The 20,612-nt window shown below is 44.8% G+C and overlaps 1 protein-coding gene across 7 annotated transcripts; it reads right to left on the bottom strand.

Annotated features, from left to right (window-relative positions):
* Nucleotides 1–469: 469 nt before the first annotated feature.
* Nucleotides 470–9,020, bottom strand: LOC123131584 (WAT1-related protein At3g30340). Of its 7 annotated transcripts, XM_044551238.1 has the most exons (9): nt 8,090–9,020; nt 7,476–7,555; nt 6,393–6,467; nt 5,468–5,654; nt 5,114–5,176; nt 4,853–4,969; nt 4,375–4,780; nt 3,846–3,997; nt 2,997–3,417 (listed from the first exon to the last, which is right to left on the bottom strand). In XM_044551238.1, the coding sequence occupies exons 4-9, from the start codon at nt 5,647–5,649 to the stop codon at nt 3,285–3,287; spliced, it is 1,053 nt and encodes a 350-aa protein (XP_044407173.1). In that variant the 5' UTR covers nt 5,650–5,654; nt 6,393–6,467; nt 7,476–7,555; nt 8,090–9,020; the 3' UTR covers nt 2,997–3,284. The 7 variants fall into 7 exon arrangements, with proteins under 7 accessions (XP_044407178.1, XP_044407177.1, XP_044407179.1 ...); XM_044551240.1 differs by lacking the exon at nt 6,393–6,467; XM_044551241.1 differs by lacking the exons at nt 6,393–6,467; nt 7,476–7,555; nt 8,090–9,020 and adding an exon at nt 6,048–6,345.
* Nucleotides 9,021–20,612: the final 11,592 nt, after the last annotated feature.

The following is a 20,612-nucleotide window of genomic DNA, read 5'->3' as shown; positions in this document are numbered from 1 at the left end:
ACGCTTCAATCAAATCTAATATGAGCCACTTAGATGTGCAATAACTAGGACACATCTAGATGTGCCCTAGACAAACCCTAAATATTATTATGTGTTCCACTACTACAATCCAAGGACACAATATGTCCATATACATAAGAGGAAAAAGTGTACTTTGACTGTGATGGCTAGTTAGCTACGTCAGCCGCACCAGAATTGCATAGCTCAGCCTCAACCCGCCAGCACAAGCACAATATGCTATTTACCTACGGTAGAATATGTTTCTTATTCATTTTTTATTTATAAGAAAGAATATATTCTTATTGCTCTTGTAGAAGAAATATAACGGTACATAAAGTAGTTATTACTTTGCTGTCTTTGCCAAGAAATCATAGGCAAAACAAGATCGCCGAGAATTTTTCGATGAAATGCAAACAAAATTGCAAGGCATCGGTACTAGGAAAAGAAAATGTCCAAAATTACAAAGTTCTTGAGAAGGAAGAAGTGCCATTCGACCCGTGATCGCATATAATTCTCCCATATGCAGCTACCAAAGAGCATTGGCAGCTGTATGCTAAATGAGATCTCTGCTCATTTACTAAATCCCACTATTTCAGTAGCTTGGACATATGTCAACAGTACCAGCTAGGAACAACCTTATATATAACATATATATAGGTAGCTGCATCCAGCAGTTAAGTAAAATGGGAAGAAAAACTACATATATGTGTTGCATTGCAGTAATAAAATCCAAGGGTGTAATCTCCAGTCTCACGGCTTGTCGTCAGCTGGTTCGTCGACTTGCTTGTCAGTGGTAGTGGTACAAGATACAGATGCTTCATCCCTCTTCTTTCCCCACAGCAAAAGATAGAGCCCCAGTATCATCAGTACAGATCCTAGCACGCTGTACATGCACGCCGATGTAACGATAATCAACACGCATAAATATGTATAAATTTTCATTACAACTCGACTGCGGAAACAATTAACTTTGTTTATCTCCAGCAGCAACAGCAATTCAGTTGGCAACAATGTATACATGAAACTTCGGCAGTGACAATGATCATCACAAAAGGACAGGGAGGCATGAAACTGAGAAGAAGTATATATGTATTACCTTCCAAGGTAGATTTGTTCATGGAGGAAGAAGAAATCAATGATGGCTACCATAATCTGCATCATGGGGATGAAGGCTGCGGTGAAGACCGGGCCCTTCTTCTCCACGCACCACGTCATTATCAGGTACCCGGCTCCAGATCCGACTATCCCCTGCACATGTAATAATTTCATTGTATGATTAACAATATGTTAAGTACTTAATATCTATTATTATTTTCACCACCACGTACTTTGGGTTTCAGTTGTTCAAGTTGGTCAAAGTAGCTGGCGTGTATTGATTGCATATATAGACTAGTGTTAGCTGCAAGATAATTAAAGCAATGGCTTTTATAAGTAGTTGCCCCTTTTGGATAAGTGGTTCCTGTTTTCTTCTCTTTGTGAAGGTGGTACGTACAAGTCAAGGAGATGAAGAAGATGATGGTGATGTTTAACTTACTGCATACAAGACGGTAACGATCTCCAGCTTGCTGGTCAGCATCCAGAGCGACACGTGTCTCTCCATCGCCAAGGTGACCGCCCCGCCCTGCAGAGTGCTGATGAAGAACATGATGGCAGTATTCGAGTAGATGACCGGGTACTTCTTGGTCAGCTTTGTCTGCAGTAGCAGCCAGAAGGAGAAGCACAGGCAGTTGAACAGCAACGCGATGGTGCCCAGCATCCAGCTCCTGTTGCCACTGCTGTCAGAGGGTGCTGCATGGTGAGCAGCTGGGCTAGGTGCAGAAGTGGCGGCCTGGTGCGTCAGCGGCACACCCTTGTAGAGACTCAGCAGCAGCAAGCCGGCCAGCGACGTGAGCGTTCCGGTGATCTTCGCAGCTCCCGCCATGCTCTTCAACTTCAGCGGCTCCATCCTCATCACGACGGCGATGAGGAAGGTGAGCACAGGAGAGAGGTTGATGAAGGTTATAGCAAAGGTGGCGGTGGTGTACTGCAGGCCATAGAAGAAGGTGTACTGCGAGAGCGCCGCGCCAAACACGGCGCTGAAGAAGAGGTACACCAGGATCTCCAATGTGAGCTTGGGCCTCGTGTTCCTGCAGGAATGTCGTGGCGCTATGCAGTTTCAGTCACCCAGGGAATGAATGCAGATTGTATGTACAAGGATGCATACCGTTCTTTGAAAAAGGCTATTGGAGCAAGGAAGATGGTGGCGACCAGCTGCCGGAGGGTGACGAGGACCAGGCGGTTCAGCCCTTGCTCCAGAGCCTTCTTCACCAGCGCCGTCATCACAGCAGAGATGAGGTCGAAGGCCAGCATTCCCATCACCGGCTTCCACTCCTGCACCCACATTGTAAGATTGCCGCTACAAGATGACTGATACGCTCATTAACTGTCTGATGATTATATATAGCCCTGCAATGCTACTCACTGACCAAAAGTGACGGCCGTCATTCATGCAAGGGGGGCAAAAAAGTAAATGCTAATATGCTATCAACATAATAAATTATTTCCTTTGCTTCTCTTGTGACAACTTACTCGTACTACTGAAGATTTTTAATAATAATCTATAAAATGGCATATCAGTAGACAGTAGGAATCAAATTGGTAGTGCAAACGTGAAAGTAAAATATATGTCCTGATTCAGCCCCTTACCTTTTCTGGTGCCCCGACCAAAATTACATAAGATGCCAAGAAAGTGGAGAAAGGACGGAAGCACTGAGACTGCAGAAACTCCTTTTTATGTATGTGGACTAGTCGCCTCACTTCCTAACATAAAGAAAACTTCCAAAAGAACCTAATACTTGCCATTAGTAAAAAAGGTGACCTGGTATATGTCAACCAGCAATGCTATCCTTGAGTCAGCAATACTATGACAAGATGCAGTGAATTGCTCAACTCAAACACCACTACTGACCATTCACCTTTGTGCTTGTTAGTGTGATTTTACTCCTGCGCAACTGTCATTTTCAATGACAAATTAAGGCTAGTTTTTGCATTCCAATGAAGGCGGTAAAACCCACCAACGAGTGTTTTCTGTAATCATTTGGTACACTGTTGAATACCAGGCAAGGAAGGCAACCTCACCAGGCACCACACTACCAGAAAGTAAAGTGCACAATGAGCACAAATATGACACTGACTTATTCAAAGTTGTAGCAACGTACATAGAGCATGGGCCAGGGCAGATAGTTGGAACATTTATGGTCATTCTTGACATCCCCACTAACTACTAGGAATGCCCTTTCTATACTTCACAAATTTTCCTGTGTCTCCTTATCTTCTTCCAGTCCTTTCTCTGATAAAATGGCAGCTGACGATGCTTCCTTGCTCTTCCCCCAGAGCAGAAGATAGAGGCCTCCAATGACAAGAGCAGCACCTACCACACTTCCAAGGACAAAAAGAGAAACAAAAGTGTGACTTTTCTGTTGTTTTGCCGAAGTTCTATGTCTTAAAGCAAAGTTGTTGTTTGGCCGATAGTTCTGTACGCAACTTTGCAATATGTCAATTGTTAGTCCGTTGGTGAGAGTCGATGTTGATAGGTATTTTTACACTTGCAACATTTATGAAACATGTCAATTCTTAGTCCTTGTAGGTGATAAGTCATAGTACAAGTGTACAACGATATCTGGATCAGAATTTTATTTCAGAGATTTTTTCTATCTAATTAGGACACAACGAGAAAGTAAATAGCTAACTTAATAAGCATGATATTTCACATGATGTGCTACCGAACAACTAAATAGAGTTTATACTTATTTTGCACATTTCTCTGTCATGCAGTTTCTCTCCTAAACTTTAGTAAAGGCCAATACCTTCCCACGTAAAGCTGTTCATGAAGGACGAGGAGATCAAGGACTCCAGCAATGATCTGAATGAGAGGCAAGAAGCCTGCAGTGAACACCGGCCCTCTCTTCTCGATGCACCAGGTCATCAGCACATATCCTATCCCCGATACTCCCACTCCCTGTAAAGCAAAAATGCAAAGTTTCAGTGTACTTACGCTGAACCTGAACCATTCTTTGTGTCGAAAATTCCTGTTCTAACTGAATTTACAATTTTTTTGCCCCAGATCAAGGCATGTGTCTAACTCGTGGGGCCATGCGTTCATAACTATCAGAGCCATGAAGAATTGTGAAGTCTCCTTACATTACCAAATCCAACCCCAAACATATAGGATAATATAAGCAAGACTGCTAGACTGTTAAACCATTTTGTCCAGACAAGTGGGATCAAATAGCTATACTCGAAAAAGAAAAGATTACTTGGTGGTCTTTTTATAGATAACAGAAGATTTTATTGATTCTTTACAGGTTGGTGGTATCTGAGCCATATCTTACGTACCGCGAAAAGAACGGTTGCAATCTGTATACTTCCTCGGAGCAGCCAAACTGAGAGGTGCCTTTGGGTGGTGACTGCCAGTGCCCCTGCTTGCAGTGAGCTGATCAAGGCCATGAATGCAGTGCTGGAGATGACTGCAGGGTACTTCTTGGTGAGCTTCCCTTGCAGCAGCATCCATAATGAGAACGTGATGCAGTTCAGCAGCAGCAACGCCGAGCCCAGCAACCATCTTCCCTTGCTGCCACTGTTGCCCGTTGTGCTATTTTCACCGTGTTCTTGGGTCGAAGATGCTGTGTGAGTCAGGGCAGCACCCTTGTACAGGCTCAGCAGTATCGCACCACTGACAGACGCTAGTGTTCCTGCGATCTTCGCCAGACCCGCCTTGCTCCTCACATCTACTGTTTCCGACCTGTGTAACTAGTTTCAGTCTGGATGAACAGTTTGTGACTTGAAGCAATATGTCAATTATTAAGAAACTGACCGAAGAGGGACGGCGATCAGGAAGGTGAAGATTGGGGTCATATTGGAGACAGTTGCAGCCAGTGTTGCAGTGGTGTAGCTCAAGCCCAAGAAGAACAGATACTGAGCGAATAGTGCCCTGTATACAGTTATACACACATTCAGACAAAAAAAAAGGAAAACACTATTAATTTACAGCACTCTTTTGAATTGTCTCCTCCATTGAACCTAGACAGAAGTACCATTACCCAATTAGGATTCTCCAAAAGAACAAAAACATTACCCAAGTAGCGCACTCATGAACAAGTAGGCAAAGATCTCCTTTGTGAATCTTGGTCTTGCATTCCTGAAATCAACTAAAAATAGTTAGGAGAAATTTTCAGCGGCAATTTTCTAGATACTGAAATATACAGTAGTATACAACAACTAAACATTTAGAACACCAAGAGATACTTCTCAAGGTTCTGAAAACATCATGCAGTGCAACATCAGCTTAGCGGGAGCTTTTCAGATAAACATGCAGAGGACAGGATCATGCATGTAGCAGCATATCATCAGCATGAGTTTCCAGGTGCTAAACATCATACAAAAACAATTCAGCAACTGAACTCTGAAGGCTAAGATCTTCTCCACAAACCTTTCTTTGAAGTAGGCAATCGGCGCCAGGAAAGCTGCGCCGACAAGCTGCCGAAGAGCGATAAGAACGACAGGGTTCAGGCCATCATCAAGCGCCTTCTTCACCAGCACGGTCATCACAGCGAAGAGCATGTCGAAGGCGATCATGGCCGCCACTGGCTTCAGTAGCTCCACCCACCCCATTGATTCTGCACAAACCAGAGAGGTGTCCTGTCACTGGTCTTAGGTGGTGGGCACTAACTATCCATGCAGCAGCGTCGATCCTATCTGTACTATAGTATGCACAATATATACAAGCATGGCCTGTGCATGTGGTGATGTGAAAGAGCATTATCAGGGGTCATGTCACTAGCTTTATTTGTGAGAGAGCAATGCTAATTCTAATACTAAAGTTAATGCTAAAAATTGTTAACTGGAGCAGGCAGGGAGGATACATAAAGGCAAGGTGAGTGGAGGAATGGTACAAAGTGCATGCATGACTACTGGTTTAGATGGTTAGTGGAATAAACAAGGAATAGTTGAGGGCACTAGATGCTGGATGCCTATATGTAGGGTTACTGCACTGCAGTTAGATCACCTACTAGCTTTATGTGTGCGGCAGAGGAAGCACTGTGGATGAGGAGCGGTGAGCAGAGTTGCCGTGTTGAAGAAGAACAGCACTACCAATTTGTATGTTCCAAAATAAATGGCATCACGTCGAAGAGCTGCACATTGCTAACTAGAACACAACTACCAAAAGGGGAAGATGCGTCGCAACGCGGGTAGATTGGACTCTGAACATACAGACAGATAGGTGTTTTCAAACATAAGCATATAAGGGTTCTCACAAACAGAGCAGAGGAGCAGCTGAACTAATTACATATAACATCCTAATCCAGTAGTGCCCAACAAACTTATGACTGGCTCAAAACAAAGCTCGCACATACTCTAAGATAGGCTTTGCTAGGAAAGTTCCCTGATCTAAAGACCTCCCAATATCCTCTGTTCCTCACATGACGTCCCTGTTCCAAGCAAAAGAGAACAAGGATCAGGATGTGTGTAACTGAGCACGAACAAGGATCTGTAGAGATTTTAAAAAGTGGTTTTACAAACGGAGTCCAACGTAGGCAGCACTACACAGCACCCAAAAGCCAAAACGATAGAACAGTTCACGCAGAACATATATATAATAAATGCCTTGTTATTCCTCCAAAGATACAAACTGGTCTTAGAGGGTCCCTCACCCAGGTACCTTACTTTTTGTCAGACTGGATTTGTTATACACTACTTGTCATATAAGAGGAAAATCTTCACTCACACATATCTGAATGAGAAAGCATTCATAACCACGAGCATACGAATCATGTGAGAGGCAGTATGCTGAAAAGGATGCATAACCATGAGCATACGATTCATGCGATAGGCGGCGTGCTTCACCATACTGCCATGAAACATTGATTCCGTTATACAACAGCATTCTGAAAATACAAATGATTGACACTCTAAGGTATATTAGCTTAAGGGGCCCAGTTCAAAGGCCGATTCCCCCACCATGCTCCACAGCTTGCCGATCATACACTCATGCACAGGGGACACCCCTATTATGAATGTTTCTCGTCAAATAAGAAAATTCTATTGAAACAACACAAAAAAAACATCATCCTAGCGATCGAAGAACAATTAGTTCTACAGGCACACCTTCACAATGTAACACTGACATTCTGTCAAGTTTTTTTTTTGGCTACACATGATCGCAGTCAGTGACTCAAATGTCTGCGATCAGAGGCAAAAAACTAAACCTCCTAGATTTTCCAATTATTTGAGATTCACTTGGTGTATCATGTGCACATGAGAGGCTCAAGGAATACAACAAAGAAACATCTGGTATGTTACTCAAAGGTATGCTTTTTGGAAATGTAAAGAAATTAACAGTTCAGAAATTAATCATATTCATGCACTACATCATTTTATAAATTAAGTAACCAAGCAACAAAAAATACACACGGTAAAAACATAAATTTTCACCTCACCTGGTCAACCAACATAGCACATTAGCGGATCTCACGTGCTCAGAGTTTCAGATCCAACCACGTCCAACCAACTCCCCTGCCTACAAGCAAAACAAGGCAAATAAACCAATGAAAATTAAGGAACGTTGCAGTTTTTGTGACAAGGCCACTAAATGAAGCCAAATCTATTGCCAAGTGGAAGAAATAATGGCAATAATCCTTTAACATAGTTCATAGAAAATGCATCCATCCATAATTATTCAGAAGATAATTCGTACCAGCTATGTCCAATAGGTCCAACAAAAACATTGTCACAAAAATAGCATTACTTAGTGCTATTCAAATTTAATGAACTTATGATATAAGAGTAAAAACAAGCACGGAAACATAGTCTAGCAATGACCAGGCAGCAATAAATATAGTTATATTTCTGTTCTAGACATAATTTAGCCTGGTAATAACATAAAGATTTACATTGGCAGTTTTCCAGAAGATCACCAGACTGATGAAAACCCAAACAACTCAAGTTATTCTTAAATATCTAGTCGGCCCTTAATCGCATACACATTAATACAGAAGTACATACTGATAGTGTTTGGATGAATCATTTTGCACACAAGGTACAGATGTATTACCTGCAGTATAGAAGTTTCCGTATTATCCCAGCCATTTCTTTCGGAAATTTGTCTGAACCGCATTGACTCAAGTAGGAGCACGAAGTCGCCAAAAAGCGTAGCCAGAACAACCACATTTGACATCAGCATCAGCACACAGCACCGCTGCGTGTGCCATATCCACAAACCCTCCCCCTCGGAGTTGCGGATCCCCGGTGGAAAAGGCACGCGGTGCTGCCAGCCCGTGAGGGGATCCCAGACGACGACCTCGCGCCGACACACATTGAGCATGCCGGCAAGGCCGTGGCGGTAGCCGAGGAATTGCCAGCGCCCATGAATGGTGCAGCTCCTGGGCACGGCGAAGCGCACCGGGGGGATGCGGTCGGGCTTCTTGTGCGGGAGAGGGACGAATTCGTGCCTCATGCCGTACTCCCACCTTGTCATGAAGCTGAGGAGCGAGCGCCTCCGGTGGTGCCGGGCGTCGGAGAGGATGCCGCGCCAGCGCTTGCAGCGGAGGGAGGCGCGGGGGAGGGCGGACGGCAGCGGAGGAGGATCTCCTGTAGGAGGTCCTCGTCCTCCAGCGGGAGCGCCGGCTCGGGCGAGGAATGGCGGCGCCGGCGGCGGCTCATCTGAGCAAAATCTGGAGCTTTCTCTTTCTGACAGTAGCTAAGGCCGCGGGGATCCCTGCGCGAAACTACGCCCAACGCCGCCTCTCTGCTCCTGGCGCGGCCTCCCCAAGCTCCACCGGCGCGGGCACCGGTGCGGTCGGCGCCGACGCGCTCCTCCGGGCGGCGGGATCGGCTCCGCGCGGGAGTTGGGGCAGAGGGCGGACGCGAGGCAGGCCGGGGGGAGGGGCAGAGGGAGCAGGCGCGTGGGGCGGTGGGAGGCCGTAGCGAAAGGCGGCCGGGCGCCGGTAAGGGCGAGGAGGGCGACCGCCGCCGGCGCCTCCGGGCAGCGGGGGACGGGTAGGGATTATCTTTTTGGACGAGTCTACGTAGCGGCCGGCTGCTCGCTGGCATGCGCGACGGCCGGCCTAAAATAGAAATTCTTTTATTCGCTAGCGTCTGCTCTGCGTAGATATGCATGTTTGTAATTTTTATCCGCTAGCGCATGTATCTTTTAGCATTTAATTCATTCACATCAATGACAATTGTTGAAAAAAACAGATCACATATGCATTTGTTTCGGTTTTCAAATTTTCAAAAAGCTATATCTTCCAAACCGCGCGTCGGAATTAAGATCCGTTTTCACCGCTGGAATCCTCGCAACGTGCTCTTCAAAACTATATCCCGCATGGGGATGTTTCGACAAACTAGTCTTCCTGCCAACTAAACATCAATGTGTGTGCAACTAGACTAGATTGCCGCGCCAACTGAGCATATGTGTGTGTGTGCCAAAAAAGTCCTGCCAACTAAATATCAATGTGTGTGCAACTAGACTAGATTGCCACGCCAACTGAGCATATGTGTGTGCAACTAGTGTCCTGCCAACTAAACATCAGTGTGTGTGCAACTAGACTAAATTACAAGCCAACTAAGCATATGCGTGTGCAATTAGTCTTTCTGCCAATTAAACATCAATGTGTGTGCAACTAGACTACATTATAAGCCAACTAAATATCAATGTATGTGCAACTAGACTACATTACAAGCCAACTAAACATCAATGTGTGTGCGACTAGACTACATTACAAGAGGAGGTTGCACATCGACTTTCGTCGAGGCAATAGACTAGTCGCACATCAAAGTTGTCGTGGTTGCTAGGTTGTAACCTCATACGAAGGCGCAGCTCCAAACATTAGTTTTGGAAAAAAGTTGCACGATGTAGTAATAAAGTTGCACAATGCAGTAATAGAGTTGCACTATATAGCTCCAAAGTTGGCATCGAAAAAAATTCGTCAAAATATACCCATGCGGGATCTAGTTTCAAAGATCTCGTCGCGAGGATTTCAATGGTGAAAACAGATTTGAATTCCGACGCGCGGTTTGAAAGGTATAGCTTTTTGAATTTTTAAAAACCCGAAATAAATGCAGATGGATCTGTCTTTCTTAAACTAAAGAAGCAGTGTGAACGTATTTAATGCCACGCCTACATGCACTAGCAGACAAATAAATTACCACATGCATGCGCTGTGAGAGCCGGCCACTCGGTTCGACCAAAAAGTGCGCGGCCACTTTTTAGATTTCAGGTATCTTTTTTCTTTTTTCGCTTCCAATGTGTAAAGAATACTAATTCCACACAGGGGTAGAATGGTCTTTTCAGTTTGCGATTAGAGTGTCACCTTTTTTTTCAAGTTTCCCCATGTGTTCCTCAAATTATTCTTCTTTCATATGCATGGCACTCAGCTCCTACTATGGCACTTCCATCGATTTTGGATACTAACCGTGTTAAGTGGGACTTGGAAATATGTTTTTGCCCTTGGTGCATTTTGAGAGAACGTCGGTCTTTATTGATCAAGCAAAAAGCTACATAGAGTCTCCCGGATACAATCCGGAGCAGAATGGAAAATACAAAGACTCACAGAGTTCAAACTAGATCTAGCTAAAACATGAGCTAAAACATTACATTGCCGACGAACATGCTTGAAAGTCACAGAAGACAGAGCCCCACACGCCGTCTTGATATCAGTGATTATAGAACCCACAATGGAGCGATCTCGTGCAGAAGAGTGCAGCCTTTGCACCACCGAGAGACAATCGGATTGGAAAATCACATGCATATAGTTCTCTTGGAGAGCCAAATAAACTGCACGACGAAGAGCCATCGCCTCTGCCACTTCCGGGGATGAAACACCCGGCAAGGGTTCTGAAGCAGCGGCAACACACTTGCCCGAATGGTCTTGAATCACCACGCCAATAGCTGAGTAGCCCCGGTCCAAAGAAACAGCTGCGTCTGCGGTGGCGGAGACCAATGAGAGCTAGAAGCAGGGGTCTCACGTCTAGCATGAGTTTTGAACAGATGCTGGAAGATCAAATCAATGTAAGCACGCGCCCTCGCAGCCGTATGCTTTGGGAGAGGAGCAACAGGTTCATTACGAGCAGAATTCCGAGCCTTCCAAATGTGCCAAAGAGTGACAGTCAGAATAGAGATATCTCGATCAAAACCAAAGGATAGGAAATTGAAAAGCCATTGCTTTGGAGATGTAAAGGATGAACGATATAGCTTGATCCCAAAAACATTCTTAATCTCCTCCCATATAGCACGGGCATGCCCACAAAAAAGCAAAGCATGCTCAATACCTTCCGATCTGCCACAGAAATAACAGTCAGTCCTCGTTGGCACCTGGCGGCGAAGAAGTTGCTCTCCCGAGGGTAGACAATTGTGAGCAAAATGCCAAAGCATCACTTTCATCTTATTTGGAGCCTTAATATTCCAAAGCTTCTTCCATAACTTTTCTTCCAAAGACCAACTGGAGTGTTGCCCCCCACCATTTCCACTCAGATCAGACAAGAATCGGTTCGTCCTTGCCATGTTATAAGCGGAACGGACAGTATATTCACCAAACCTAGTAAAAGGCCAGCGCACAAAATCTTGACCGCCCGTCAAGTTTATTGGAATTTTAAGAATAACATTGGCTACCTCCTCCGCAAAGAAAGCTCTCACAGTATCCACATTCCAACATCCACTATCCTCATCAATCAAGCAATGAACCTTGGCAGACTCTAGGATAGGGGATATGGGCCGAAGCAAAGCTGGAGGGGTAGAGGGGATCCAATTATCCTTCAGAATATGTATGCTTCTTCCATCCCCAATACCCCATTGAACACCCTGCTTCAGTAGGTCTCGGCCGTGCAAAATGGCTCGCCAAGTTGCCGAGGCTGAGCGAGGAGCAACAGCATTCCAAAAATCACTGAACGGGAAATACCTTCCTTTCAATACCTGTGCACACAGCGACCCAGGATCAGTAAGCAATCGCCAACCTTGTTTCCCCAGCATCGCTTGATTGAAAAGTGTAAAATCCTTAAAACCCATTCCTCCAAGACATTTAGGAGTCGATAGCCAATCCCAAGAACGCCAATGCATTTTCTTTTTACCATCTTCACGCCCCCACCATTGATCAGACACAATCTGTCGAAACTTCTCGCAAGTAGCAACCGGCAAACGGAAACAACTTGAAATGAAAGTAGGAATAGCCTGAGTCTTGGACTTGAGTAAAGTTTCAGTTCCTGCTCCCGACAAAGGTCGATCCGACCAGCCATGAATATTCTGCCACGCCCTATCCGGGAGAAATTTGAAAGTACTCGTGGGGGATCGTCCAACATCCGTAGGCATACCCAAATATGAATCATGAAAGGAGTCGTTGAAAATATCCAGTTGGGCCTTCACATGATTTTTGACATTAACAGGACAGTGCTTACCAAAGAAAACCGAGGACTTGTCCTTATTAATTGCTTGCCCTGAACCCGAACAATATAAGCTTAAGGTAGCCTCCAAAGCTGCCACACTCTTAGGATCACTCTTAGCAAAGAAAATGCTATCATCTGCGAACAGGAGGTGTGAGATAGATGGACCATGACGGCCATTTCGAATCCCATGTAGCTCGCCACTAGCCTCCTTTTGAAATAGCAGACTTGACAAACCTTCCATGCATAAGAGAAAGAGATATGGGCTGATTGGGTCTCCTTGCCTAATACCACAAGATGGAACCACCGATTCAGTTAATTCTCCGTTGACTCTGACAGCATAATGAACATTAGTGACACATCGCATCACCTCCTCGATCCAGGAAGGAGCAAAACCCAACTTAGTTAAACACTCATGGAGATAGATCAACTCCACGCGATCATAAGCCTTCATCATGTCTATCTTCAGGGCAAAGAAAGGCTTCTTAACTCGTTGGTGCCAGATTGTATGCAGGCACTCATAAGCAATCAAGGTGTTGTCTGTGATCAATCTTCTGGGAACAAAAGCACTTTGACACTCTGACACCACCACTGGCAGAATTGACTTCAAACAATTCGCCAAAACCTTGGATGCTATCTTATATAGTACATTGCAAAGACTAATAGGACAGAAATTCTTCAAATGTTTCGGCCTGGCCATCTTCGGAATCAACACTATCACAGAATCACAGAAACCTTCAGGAATCAGTCTCCCTTCCAAGAAACCACGAACCGCCTGACAGATATCCTCTCCCAAGAAATCCCAATGATTCTGATAAAAAAGAGCCAGGAAACCATCCGGCCCAGGGGCCTTAGTAGGACCCATCTGGAACAAGGCAGACTTAATTTCGTCATTTGAATAGGGTTTGCACAAATCAACATTCATCTCACTAGTGGTCTTGTTCGGAATAGCTTGCACAACATCATCAGCCGTAGGACATGGTCGAGATGTGAAAAGCTTCTCATAATAATCCTGCACCAAACTCTTAATTTCACCTTGAGAGCTGCACACCGTGCCATCCTCACGGTGCAGAGAATGAATCCGGTTAGTTCTCCGTCTGGTCGCCGCACGCGCCTGGAAAAATTTAGTGTTTCGATCACCCTCCTTGAGCTAGTCCACCCTAGAACGTTGCCTTTCCATAATTTCCTCCCGCTCGAAAAGCTCACATAGTCGACTTTCAATATGCTTCTCTTCCGACAGAGAGGATGGGGAGGGCGGTGAAGCCCTAATAGTAGCCAGACGACACTCCATCCTACCAATACTCTTACGAATGGAACCAAAAACTTCCTTACTCCGAGACCGCAGAGAACCAGCTACATTCTTTAGGTTCATCCATGTCGATTGCAAAGACAAGCAGCCCTCCCTGCCAGCCGACCACGCTTGCTCAAGAGTATCCTTGTAGTCCGAAGCTCTCAACCACATGGCCTCAAATCTGAAACCATGTTGAACCGGAACCGTACGACGTTGTTGAGAACCACGATCCAGGTAAACAAGAATAGGATAGTGATCAGATGTGGTGGCGATAACATTCTCCACGAAACAAGCTTCAAATAAACAGGAAAAAGCACTGTTAGTCATGGCACGGTCTAAACGTCACTTAACATGACTGATGTGATCTTGCTTATTGCACCAAGTAAACTTCGAACCCAAGAAACCCAAATCAGCCAGGCCACAGTCAAACATGCAATCTCGGAACGCAGCAATCTGAGCATCAGATCTGTCCCTAGGACCACATTGTTCATCTTGTGTAAGCACCTCATTAAAATCACCACAACAAATCCAAGGACCCATCCAGTTAGGTTGCCACCGTCGTAGAAGTTCCCAAAAGTGAGATCTATCCTCTCTCCTTGGCTCCCCATAGACAAAAGTAGCACGCCAAGGTAAACCTTCTTCTAGTTGCACATAAGCATCAATACAACGCTTATTGGCTGCCTTGACAGTGACTACCGCAGCAGACGACCAGAAAAGAGCGAGGCCGCCACTGAGACCCTCACTACTGATAGCAAAACACCCAGAAAAACCCAAGGACCACATGAAATTCTTAACTCTTGTATCCCTCATCTTTGTCTCTGAAAGAAAGAGGAGGGAGGGTCGGTAGAGCTTCACAAGCCAGCGAAGCTCGCCAACTGTCGAGTCCGACCCCAAGCCTCGACAGTTCCAGCATATGATACTCATTGCGTCTGGCGGGGCTGCGTCGCAGCCTCCGCCGGATCCGCCGATCGAGAGTTTGAAGTACGTTGTCTCTTATTTGACTCCATGTCAGAAACCTGCTCCACATCAGAGGAAGTATGTTGAGGATCTGTAGTCAAAACCAGAGCTAAAGCATTGGCATCAATAACAGACTGCTTCGGATCAGAAGAAAACGCTGACGGTGATGGCTTTGACTTCCTCTTGAGTCCCAAAGTGCTTTGCTTATCATGACCACCCAGGATGAGCTCTCTATCCATAGCCACAGCCCTTCCCCTCCCCCGACCACGAGTTGAGGAAGCACGACCGCGGTCCCGTCCGCCTCGCTTAGGCATGGAGGAAACCCCTCCCTCCGTTGCATCCGCGTCCACAGGAGTTCCATGCTTAGAACGGCCCGGGAATGCCGAACGGGAGCCACCTGCTTTGACATCAGACTCAAAAGAAAATTTTGAACCACTGACCTTCTTGTGTCCATCTGGAATAACAAGTTTCTTGGAAGCATACGGCAAGTCACCATTATCATCCCTAATGCCTGGACTAGGACACAGGACCGACGAGTGGCCAAGAAGACCACATGAGAAGCAACAAAAGGGAAGTCTCTCATACATCACCGAGTAGGTGTCTGTAGATTGGAGTCTGAGTGAAGTCACTATCACATAGCGAACAATAGGCTCCTGATCGAACAGCGATCTCAACTCTTACACGCATATAACCTCCCCAGCAGCGACCATCAGCATCGGCTTCTATCCTGAGAATATTGCCAATGGGTTTAGCAAACTCCATTCCAAGCTTAGCCTTCATCAATCTTGGTGGCAAATGCATTATACGGGCCCAGATAGCCAAACGATCAAACTTTACTTGAAGGGGATGTGTGTTCAGATCAAAAACTTTGAGTAACACAACATGCTTTCCCACCATCCAAGGCGAACCCTCGATCACCCTGGTTCTGTCCGCCTGGGTACCAAATTCAGCAACAAATACATTGTCCCCAGAAGGGTAGAGTAGCAAACCTTTCCGGTTGCCCCAGGCCGGCCTCAAAGCCGACGAGATTGTCTGAATATGAAGAGTATTGGGAGAAAGTACCTTCCCCACCAAGGCACAATCCGGAGAAACCAGATCGGCCTCATCCTCATCATCCAACACCACTGGCAACGCCTCGACCGCCGTTAGCCGAAGCCGTTCCATCAAATCCTCCACATGATCCGCTGAGCACGAACCGCCTACCAAGGATGAAGGCTCTGCCACCATCGCCACACCCTGGCCTGGAAGCGCCCGGACTAAAGTAGCATCACCACCGTCCGGCACAGACTGCACGCCCCCAAGGGCACCAAGTCCCTCCGTCACGCGATCACCCGCCATACAAGTACAGACAGAAACCAAAAACCAGCCTCCACCAAGGGTGGGCTGCGATACAGAGAACACCCCTTATTCACCCCGAACAGAGACTGGATATCGAAGCCGCGAGTACCCCGGATCAGTAGGAGACCAAGTGGAATTGGAAGGGAAAGATTTGGATCCGCGAATCACTCGAAGATCCAGACAGCGTTCAAGCCCTAGGAACCGCCCGTCGCCTTAGAGTTGCGGGAGCCTAGGAAAGAGAACATCCGTAGTTGATGACATTGCCCTTGGTGCATTTGTGTGACCAAAACGTCATAGGAATATAAAATGCAGTGAGCTAGAGGGTTGAACAGTAAAGTTTAGATAACCGGAGGGCTGAAATGGAAATTATGGAGACATTTTTGTGGATAAAAAGGAATGAAAGGACTAAAATGAAACGATAAAGACAAGATGAGGTTTCCTATCCACTCCCTCTTTGCGTCCTCGAAAAAAAATCAAGTATTTCTGAAATTCTTTCAAACCTAAAGCTCCATCAGCGCACTTATCAAATTATAACTCAGCATGAGTAGTAGTACTCACATCAATCAACTGCAAGAACAAACAAAAATCAAATTGTACGAGTTGTAGTATCCTCCTTGACAGTGCCCGCAAGCATGCCCTTTGCAATAGCAGTTGCAATCGATACGAAGAGATCATAAATGAAACGTAGCTGTTCTCCCTTCACCTATATGTCCCGCACCGCAAAAACCATGTTTGGCATGCTGGTGGACATTACAAAACATGTTACAGCATGAGCAAAAGTTTTGAAAGGACAGAAACCCATCATGTGTGTCCAAGACTACAAATTTCTTGATATATTTTGGACGAAACAACAAGCCTCGATATATTTGTATTTTTATTTAATATTCCATGTCCATCAAGAAGGGTGCATAAGGCCTTTTGCACATGGCAAGGTGACCGAGCTTGGAGGAGACATCATTATGACCTTTTGCACATAACCCATGCAAACAAACACTAGTCATGCGTTGCCCACCAACTTATCCAGCGCTACCAGACGGTGTTGGCTTATGTCCAGGTCAAGGAGTTTTGAACTTAAATAAGAAAGTTATGCACTTGTAATTGAAGTGTTCTTCTGGAAGATGTTAAAATGGTATGCATGAGAAGATCTTACTTGCAAGGTGTTTTTTCTATAATATCTGCAAGGTGATCTTTCTTGAAAAACTTACTGAACACAAGTGTCGGAAATGGTAATCGTAAACTCAAGGGGCACATTTTAATGCAATTCAGAACAAGAAAATTGCGATGGTAGATCTAGAATTAGACTGACTTGAAAATGTATAAATCAATTCTTGAATTAAATACTCGCATCTATAATATGGCACAATGTATACACACCCAAAACAAAAAAGAAGTATGAGGACACTTTTAAAAGCTCATTCCACTGCATTAATTCTATATGAATCTGATAGGGGATGTGAGAAAGCATTATCATAGTTGTGCACCAATGGTAAACTTCCCAAAATTTCTTTTGCAAGCCGAATCCTTCTCCAAGGTCTTGTACTCTTGGTAGGTACCTACATGCTTATTTGCCAACACCTTGTTGTCTGCCAGCCTGATGGTGCATTTTGTGACTCTGAAGCCAGCTGAGATGGTGTATTCTGTAGATAGGAAACTGGCGTCAGCATACCCGTTCCTCAAACTGTAAATTAAATGTTGTAAGGTATCAGTTGAGCTGAAATGTCCATGGGTTAAATGTGTGAAAAGGGAAACTTTTGATACATGTGTCACACTACCTTCTATTCGTTTAACTAAAGGTTCTAATGTTGGTGGCACATAAGCCTTAGGTGGTCGTGTCAATTAATTCATAGTACGTATGTGAACACCCGAAAATCATGGTGTAGGACTGGTAGTATTAGTACATTTTATCTCTGGGTGGTGTTGATATAGTTTTTGTAGCAAACAAATATGCTAAAATTGATAATTTTTAGTTGAAATAATGAACACATGCTAGTAGTAAACTAAGTAATTCCATCATTGTAAGATCACTCGACCGACAAAAAAAACAAACAACTAAATTTTGTACTTATATACCTATTTGATTTTTAACTACGGGAAAAATAATACAACAATCGTGTGCCCCTTTATGACCCTAAAGAAATTGATACAATACTCAGACAAAGAAAACCGATAGGATATTTGTTGCTTGTGCAATGTAGATATTACCTGTAGTATAGAAATTTGTGTACGGATAAAAGGTCTCATCACTTATGAGATCTCCTTTACAAATATTTCTGATCTTCATTGACCCAACCTGGAGCATGAAGTTGCCACCCGTCATGGATAGTACAATCAAAATTTTCTCCTCATCATACCCCGCTATCAGTACCATTACAATTATGCAATCATGGCCAATTCTGCATGGAACGAGATGATCCTCCAATTAAATGGTTTTGTGCAGCAGCACCCATCTGGCAACTCCATCACAATCTGACTTCCTCTACCATAATTGAATGGTTGAAAATGACAAAACAACGAGTCCAAGTCCACCATCTTCCATCCGTAAGAGCTGAGAAGTACCGAAGTCATGAAGATCCACATCACTTGGCATGTAAATCACACCAAGACTCTGCCTTTACAGTTCAAAGGCAAGGATCTCACCTTCATGAAAGTAAATTGCATTTTCGACCAGGATGTTGTGCCTTATGAAAAATATTTGTACTCATAGTCACAATCGATAAAATATTTCCCCATGCACCAGATGTTGAGTCATAAAAGACAAGCAAATGTTTCCCTATCTCTGACACTGACCATAACCAATTTAAAAGGGCTCAAGAAGCAATCACCGTGCACATGCCCATCTTTGGGGTCAGCGCACAGCACCGTAGCATGACAAAATATCTCATGTTTGTACCTGATCGACCGTGGAAAAGTCACACGTTGTAGTTGGCCAGTGAGGGGATTCCACATGACGATCTGCCGCTGCCACACGTTGATTAGGACAGTGAGGCCGTGGCGGTATCCCATGAAGTGCCATTGGTCTTGGGGGAGGTCATGGCCCTGTGGAAGGGCAAATCATGTTGCTGGGATGCGGTCAGTGTTGAGGATATGACTATCAGATATGACCCGCCCAAGAAGGGTTGGGTCAACCACCGTGGCGGTTCATCTAAATGAAGCCCAAGAGTATACAAGATGGCGGTTCATAGTTAGACATGTAAGAGGCCCAAGCCCAGAGGCGGCTAAGGCCCGTAAATATGAAACCTCCATCTTGTGTGTAGACTTGTAATGTAAGGCATGTAAGATACGTCACCGAGCCGAACACGTTGTATGAGCCGGCCGGGACTCTATAGGCCGCAGGACGTCAACCCGTGTATATAAAAGTAACAACCTTTAGTTGTATGAGCAAGGTCTTTCCATACTATTTACCCAGAAAACTCTTTGCAGTGCAAATGAAGGGTATAGTACGTTGAATTATTCGAACTGCGCATAGTTAAATAAGTACCGGAACCAGAATACAAACAAACTCGCGGAAAAACGCGCTTTCTTTTTCTTTTCCTTTCGCGAGAGTCACGGTTTTGCTTCTTCGAGAGGCACGGTTTTGTTTTCGCGAGAGTCACGGTCGTGCCTCTCGAAAACGAAAAAAACGCGCTTTTTCTTTTTTTTCTTTTGCGAGAGTCACGGTTTCACTTCCGCAAGAGGAACGGGTGTGCTTTCGCGAGAGTCACGTCCATGCCTCTCGGAAAGGAAAAAACGCGTTGCCTGTTTTTTTTTCTTTTACGAGATTCACAGTTTTGCTTCCGCGAGAGGCACGGTTGTGCTTTCGCGAGAGTCACGGCCGTGTCTCTCAAAAAGAAAAAAAACGCGTTTTCTGTTTTTTTTCTTTCGCGAGAGTCACGGTTTTGCTTCCGCAAAAGGCACGGTTGTGCTTTCACGAGAGTCACGGTCGTGCCTCCTCGGAAATGGAAAAAAAGAACATGTTTTCTCTTCTTTTTTTTCCTTCCGCGAGAGTCACGGTTTTGATTCCGCGAGTGGCACGGTTGTGATTTCGTGAGAGGCACGGGCGTGCTTTTTCGGAAAGGGAAAAAATCCGTGCTCCCGATTTGGTTTTTTCGTCCGTTTTTTATTCATGAAAAAAAGTTCGTCAAAACCTATCAACATGGGATCTAATTTTGAAGATCTCGACGTGAAGCATCCAACGGTGAAAGCGATTCGAGATTTGGACGCACGGTTTGAGAGATAAAACGTTTCGAATAAACGGATCTATGAAAAAAGAAAAACTCTCAGGTTGCGACAAGTGGCGCGCTGCATGCGTGCCACTTGTCGCAAACAAGGGAATTGGAGTGATCTTTGCAACGAGTACTCCTCAATTAGTGATTTCGTCGATTCAATTGCTAGACAAATCGATTGGGCAGCGATTCCGTTCGGTCGGAAGAAAAAGATAGATAAACCATCTTCTTTTAAATGTCAGCCATCAATATTTATGATTAACATAAAATCAACGGATATAAATGAATGATGTATGGAGAACTATGAAAGCCTCCTCCCTTTAATATTAGGTAATAGAAATCAGCAACCATGGAACCCAAAGCATACAACATAGCACCACGCCTCACATACCTAAGGCACGATACAATGGTGC

Source organism: Triticum aestivum, chromosome 6A (genome assembly GCF_018294505.1).
Source record: "Triticum aestivum cultivar Chinese Spring chromosome 6A, IWGSC CS RefSeq v2.1, whole genome shotgun sequence".
In the NCBI taxonomy this organism is placed as follows: Eukaryota; Viridiplantae; Streptophyta; class Magnoliopsida; order Poales; family Poaceae; genus Triticum; species Triticum aestivum.
The sequence above is the reverse complement of the archived record's forward strand: the minus strand, read 5'-3'. Positions and strand labels throughout refer to the sequence as shown.

Bases quoted from the DNA above. Each gene is read 5' to 3' on its own strand.
- LOC123131584 (XM_044551238.1), bottom strand. From the start codon at position 5,649: ATGGGGTGGGTGGAGCTACTGAAGCCAGTGGCGGCCATGATCGCCTTC. The intron at 5,177-5,467 runs GTTTGTGGAGAA...AGTTGATTTCAG, and splicing joins ATTGCCTACTTCAAAGAAAG to GAATGCAAGACCAAGATTCA. The intron at 3,418-3,845 runs GTATTGGCCTTT...TGTCCTTGGAAG, and splicing joins GAACAGCTTTACGTGGGAAG to TGTGGTAGGTGCTGCTCTTG.